At 49.4% G+C, this 6,655-nt stretch overlaps 1 protein-coding gene across 1 annotated transcript in view; it reads left to right on the top strand.

Annotated features, from left to right (window-relative positions):
- The window catches only part of LOC107123498 (leucine-rich repeat and calponin homology domain-containing protein 3-like), a gene marked incomplete at its 5' end in the record, with an annotated part of 90,622 nt that overhangs the window by 52,780 nt on the left and 31,187 nt on the right, over window positions 1-6,655 (top strand). Inside the window, 2 exons of the mRNA XM_015426749.1 lie at window positions 2,901-2,981; window positions 3,835-3,883. Coding sequence (XP_015282235.1) covers window positions 2,901-2,981; window positions 3,835-3,883 — 130 coding nt within the window. The remainder of the gene's footprint in view (window positions 1-2,900; window positions 2,982-3,834; window positions 3,884-6,655) is intronic.

The raw sequence follows: 6,655 nt of genomic DNA, 5'->3' as shown, positions 1-6,655 counted from the left end.
TTATTATTATTATTATTATTAGAGAGGGGGGAGGGGAAAGGTGGTTGGATTCAAAAAGTGGTGGAAGGGGCGAAACAAAAAAAATACAGGGGAAGAGGCACATAATAACCGTACTGATGTTACTTCCTCTGGAGACATGGATTGGGGTCCAGCAGGGGTGGGTCAAGGTTACAGAGAGTACCCAAGGTCCAGTCCAGAAGTCAGGGGTTCCAGAGAGCAGGTTTACAAAAGACCCGTCTAGGGTCAAGGAGTTCCAGGCAGCAAGTCCAAGTCTAGTATGAGGTCAGGGGTTCCAGAAAAGCCAGCTTTCAGGTCCAGTTCAAGGTTGCAGAGCTCCGGTAGCAGTAAGGTTGGTGGCTCAGTAGCAAAGTATACTTGTTGGATCCACAAACAGCTGCTTCTTGGTGCTAAATTTATACCCAAGTCTTAATGAGCTAGACTCCCAGGCAATTCCTTGGCAGTCATCCTGAAACTACTCATTCGTCTCTTCGATTGACAGCTGATGATGGGCCATGAGTCTCACACTTCTCCTTTCTTGCCACTTTTTAAGTGTCTCTGACAGTGTCGATGCTGCAGGGTTGAGCTAGGTGGGCTGGTAGTGGCTGCTGAAGACTTGTTTACTGCTTCACAAGGGGTTAGCTCGGTTTCACCTGTAAACTGTGACTCCTGATCAGCTGGTAACCTGATCTCTTGTTCTTCTTCTGGTTCAGAGCCAGCTGCATCCAGCTGTTCAGTTACTGGCTCAGGGCTAGCAGGTAGCTCTTTGTCTGAGAAATCTGAGCCATCACTCAGTACAGACTGACTTATAACAATAACATAGTGTACAGTCTTTTAGATAAGAAGCAATACAGTCAATCAAACTCAGCAAAGTACACATTGTCTAGGCTCTAGCAGATTTCTCAGAGCATGTACAGAGGTCCTTGCAATAACAAGATGTTGGAATGGTCTTTAATCCCCTACCCAACCTCTTGTGGACCCCAGTTTATGCAGAAGACAAGGGAAAATCCCAAACGTCCAGGTAGTTGCAGTGAATTGAATCAGACCTAAGCCGGCCTCCTCTCTAAGAGTGACAAGCTGATTTAGCCAATCCCCTGCAGAAATCCATCTCTGACATTAGAGGCTACTGTTCCCTATCAAAAAATTATTAAAACAATAGTCCCACCCCTCAAGCATCAAGTAGTGGCCCAGGACTTCCATGACGAATAGGCAGTCTGGTCCAAACCCGGCTCGTTATTTGTCCGAAAGGGATTAGGTTTGGCCGGATGGCCCAGTGTGGAACGGAAATGAATTATTCTAACATAAACCCCAGGGTTCCAAGATCCCACACCTCTAGGTGGCACTCTTGAACCCTAGTAAGGTGTTGGGGTTCTGTCACAGCATGGAATGATCCTAACCCTGCATGCTTTTCTTTTGTCATAACTGGCACCCATTGCAGCCTTGTACAGTCCCGGAGCACTAGTAAGCGTGCATTAAAAGAACATATGGAGATTTGGGGTGTGAAGCTAACGTCTCAAGGATAGCTGCATGCAGCAACCTAATGCTCCACAAGAAGGCATTCAGCTGGCACATGCTCAAGTCCTGCACATGCTATCTTTGTGGCTATTTTGCCGTAATTCCTAATATTTTCATCATGGGGCTTTGGGAGCCAAGTCCTTGGGCAACCCGCGAAAAACATCCCTTGCCCCATGCAGTTAACTGGCCAGTGGGAAAGGGGGCAGGAAAGCCCAAGAGTTTCTCCGTCTGCAGTTGCCAGCGCGGTGCCCTCCTTATCATTCAGTGTGGATGCTGATAAGAGCAACCCATTCCGTCCACGGCCTGCAGTCCGATAACCTCAAACGCGCATCATCGGTAGAGCTGCAGTCTGGAGGCTATGGTTGGCAGCTTCTGGTGTCGTTTCAGAGGGCGGCCACATTGCTCTGCAGTAGAACAGTTCTGTCCGGGTCCTGGAACACCTCAGAGGCCGACTAGATTTTCAGGGCGTGAGATTCCGAGAGTCAGACCTAACGAAGGGAGCGTCGATTCTCGAAAGATTAAGCCCTGCCAATGTGGTCGGTCTCGAAGGTGCTACTAGTCTTGACTCGAGCTGATCCCGGTATAGTAGAGCAGAGATGGTTCACGGCTGGCCAGTGCTTGTTATATTTAAGAGGGGCAGTTCAGGGCGATTTGTAAACGGTTGTTTCAGATAACGCACGAGAATGTTTCAGATAACGCACTCTTCACCCAAAGAGTGATTAACACATGGAATTCACTGCCACGGGAGGTGGTGGCGGCTACAAGCATGGACGGCTTCAAGAGGGAATTGGATAAGCATATGGAGCAGAGGTCCATCAGTGGCTATTAGCCACAAGGTATAGATAGATAGACTCTGGGGCAAGGGATGCTCTGTCTTCTTGGTGCTTGGGGGGGTCGACAGTGGGAGGGCTTCTAATGTCCTGGCCCCACTGGTGGACCTCCTGATGGCACCTGGTGTTTCTGGCCACTGTGTGACACAGAGTGTTGGACGGGATGGGCCTTTGGCCTGATCCAACATTGGCGTCTCTTATGTTCTTATGTTCTTATGTAATGCACCATTATCCAAAGTCGCATTCAAGGCAGGTAATGGGTTGGGGCCTCACTTTGCGTTTATAGGGGGGGGGGACCCAGTTCGATCCCTGGCATCTCCAGTTGAAAGCAAGTATCAGGTAGTGAGGCCGGTAACCTCCCCGGGCAAGAAAATTCTAGGTGAAGATCTTCGGGCACAGTGTATGGCAGTTTCACGCATTTATATGCGAGTATTCGGTCTCTTCCCTAGAGTTGCCTGTTAGCCTATCGGTCTCTTCTGCTTTGCATCTTCTGTCTCCTGCAGGTGATTCTCTGCCTCACTCCTATTCTCCCCCCCCCTTCTCTGCCACCCCTGACAGAATGGCTTTGAGCCTGTCTTTGTGTTTGAGGTTGACAGTAACACCAACACCATTAAAAGAAGGCCGGGGACACTCCACCAGGTGAAGAGCATGCGGCGTGTGACTGTCTTGGTTGGACTGCCCCTTTTGTGTTGGCTGTCGTCGTTCCGCTTCCCCGAGTCCGGGTGCGGTACCGATCCCTGTGGTCCCGGGCCGACTGGCTTTAAAGCAAACGGAATCCAATGATGTTCACCACACTCTTGTAGAATAATCCAATAGTAGAAGGCGAAAACGAGTGTAGTAAACAGACTCCCTACTTACAAATTGCCAAAATGCTAAAGAACGTGTAATATTACAAAGGCCTATGGACTGGCCTTTTCACTCTTGCGGCTGGACGTCCGGTGGTTTCACAGACTGGATTTCAGTTTGCGTTCTTTGTAGCTTGAGTAGAAAGGCCACTTTCGTGCGTGATCGTGGTTTCTGAAGCTCACTTTCGTTCGTGCTGGCAACCGCGATGAGCAATAAGTTCCTGAAAGAAGCTGTAGTGTCAACTGTTGAATCACGGACACCTTTGTGAGGAGAACAGCGCAGAGGCGAAGTGTGTGGTTGCACTTGTTCGGCTGTGGCAAAGCTCTTGCGTATCCTCAAAGGATGCCGTGGTCTGCCTTTCCAATATCTAATGACTTGCCTTTCTGCACCTGGCTTGGTGGCAGCTCTTCTTGTGTGGCCCTTGCCCAAATACAGTCAGCCCCCGAATCATACCTTTCGTATTATCATATTCCCAAAAGAGGCGGGCTAGTTCTTTTGGTTCTTCTTTCTGGCATGTATTTCTTCTCTTAGAGAATGGCTCGTTTGCTTGTCTTCCCTCTTGGTGTCTTAGAAGTGTGGTATCCCCCCCCCCCACCCGCCCATAGCTGCCCATGAATGCAATCTAATCTCTTCTCTTTATCCACAGAATGACGACCGGTCAGCAATCTCACCAAACTCTCCCACCTCTCAAACAGGTAAACTGGCAAAGGATGCATTTGATGTGTATTTATTTATATCCCGCTTATCTGCCCAGTCGGCAGTGTTCCCTCTAAGATGAGTTAGTGTGAGCTAGCTCACAGTTTTTTAGCCACCGGCTCACACATTTTTGTCTTAGCTCAGGGAGGAGGGCTCCGGAGCAAACTAATTTCTGCAGTAGCCAAATCGCTCGCTCAGAACTTTAATGCCAGTGGCTCACAAAGTAAGAATTTTTGCTCACAGGACTCCACAGCTTAGAGGGAACATTGCCAGTCGGGACTCCAAGCGACTTCGACCTTTGTTCTCCCCGCCTCCATTCTCTCACGACAACAACCCTGTGAGGTTGGCCAGGTCGAATGCTTCCGAGGGGCCCGAGGTCACGCAGCAAGCCAGCCTGGTAGAAGTGGGAATTCGAACCCAGGTCTCCCGTGATCCTAGTCTAACACTGTATCCACTATGCCGTGGCAGAGTGAAGGAGAGGCATGCGTCTTACTCTGTGAAGACTGTTAGCGTGCAAGCCAGACTTCTGTTTGCCTAGAGCCTAATCTCCTTTGGGGGCATATAAGCCAATGCAAAGGTCATTGCTGGGCCATTTTGGATGTCACGCCAGCACGATATGGTAGTCCTTGCTGCTGTGCCTTCAGGAAGCACAGGCCTTAGAAAATGTATAGGCCCAGGCGTCAAAATACTATATATGAGGTGGTAGAAAAGCAGTTCCAGTTTGGTGTCATGGTTAGGAGCGTGGACTCTAATCTGGGAGAACCAGGTTTGATTCCCCAGCCCTCCCCATGCAGCTCCAGGTGTGACCTTGGGTCAGTCACAAGTTCTCTCAGAGTGGTTCTCTCTAATTTATTTACAGTCCATGACCAGAATGCAAATAAGTAAGAAGGAATGACCATAGCCAGATAAAATATAAAAATTAAGGTATACAAATATAAAGTGTATAAAAGTAGTTAAAACTAATAGTAATACAAATACAGCAATTTATAACCTAACTACATAAAAATATAGAGTACAATCAGCTACTATCTTCCACATTAAGTTGGGAAATATAAACAGAGCTGTTCTCTCACAAGCAGTTCTCTAATCTGAGAGAACCGGGTTTGATTCCCCACTCTTCCACGCGCAGCTGCTGGTGTGACCTTGGGCCAGTCACAAGTTCTCTCAGAGCTGTTCTCCCACGAGCAGTCCTCGAAAGAGCCCTCTCAGCCCCACCTACCTCACAGGGTGTCTGTCTGTTGTGGAGAGGGGAAGGGACAGGAGATTGTAAGCCGCTCTGAGATGCCTTCTGGTAGCGAAGGGCGGGGTATAGATCCAATCTCTTCTTCTTCCGACCCACAAGTCCAAATATTCCTGGTATGGTTTTGAGAGCCCTAGGCAAACTATGACCTTGTCACCCATCTAGTTTCCCATTCCATTTTCTACCACGGCGAACAAGGTGTTTTTGAGAAACCAGCCACCATCGCCCAAAGAGCACAGCTGCCCCCAGGACGAACCCCAAGCCAGTGGTGCTCTGAGGTCCTTAGCCTTTGCCTGTGGAGGTTACATTCCAGTCTCTGACCACCCTCTCCTTCTGCATTCCTCCCTCTAATTCCCCCTAAGTCTCTTAAGAAATGCATTCTTGTAACCATTAGGACAAGTTTTACTTGATCAACAAGCTGTGCAGTGAAGGAAAAATACCAACTAATGTGTGACCTGGAAGCTACTGTTTCCAAGGTCAGATCTCCGTTTCTGAGAAACAAAAGAACTCCATTGAAAAGGCAGGGGGCGGCCATTAGGGAGGGCTGGCCCACGCTATCAGAAGCTTTGTGACCCACTTTAGGGTCCCAGCCCACCAGTTGGGAAACCCTGCTGTAGAATGTTTGAAGCCCTTTTTCTTTCTTCAGCTGGTTGCCGCCTTCACAACGGCCCTGCAGAGTAGGTCAGTGTAAGTATCCCCGTGCTGCCCATGGGGGAGTTTGACAGGAAGCGACTTGCCTGAGGCTGACCGGGATTTACAGTAGAAATGAACATTCCGGCTGGGAACTTCCTGCTCCGCAGCTCGGTCTCTCAGCCGCTAGGCTGCACCAGTTCTCACAGGAGCTTCGGGTGGCGGAACAGAACCCTCCCTGGCGCGCAGACTGCCTCTGCCAGGCTAGAGGAAGAATGGCCTCCGGGGGTAACCAGATTTATTCCCTAGTTCAACCCACATCCGTGCTCATGGCCAGTGTTCCCTCTAAGCTGAGTTAGTGTGAGCTATCTAGGCTGCACCAGTTCTCACAGGAGCTTCGGGTGGCGGAACAGAACCCTCCCTGGCGCGCAGACTGCCTCTGCCAGGCTAGAGGAAGAATGGCCTCCGGGGGTAACCAGATTTATTCCCTAGTTCAACCCACATCCGTGCTCATGGCCAGTGTTCCCTCTAAGCTGAGTTAGTGTGAGCTATCTCACAGTTTTTTAGCCTCCAGCTCACACATTTTTGTCATAGCTCAGGAAGGATGACTCCAAGGCAAACTGACTTATGCAGTAGCCAAATTGCCTGCTCACAACTTTAATGCCAGCAGCTCATAAAGTAGAATTTTTGCTCACAAGACTTCACAACTTAGAGGGAATGGCAGGTGAGCCTTTCTCCCATGGGCAAGTGTTGCCTGCAGGTGTAAATAAAGAAGGGTGTTCCTAGAGAGCCCCAAATACAGTCACAGCTGTCATGTCACTGTTACAGGGAAAAGTGGGAGAGTGAGATTCGAGTCCAGTAGCACTCTTAAGAGACCAGCAAGATTTGGGGGGGGGGGTTA

The sequence above is a fragment of the Gekko japonicus genome, unplaced genomic scaffold, assembly GCF_001447785.1.
Source record: "Gekko japonicus isolate JY-2015 unplaced genomic scaffold, Gekko_japonicus_V1.1 scaffold4016, whole genome shotgun sequence".
Lineage (NCBI taxonomy): Eukaryota > Metazoa > Chordata > Lepidosauria > Squamata > Gekkonidae > Gekko > Gekko japonicus.
The sequence above is the reverse complement of the archived record's forward strand: the minus strand, read 5'-3'. Positions and strand labels throughout refer to the sequence as shown.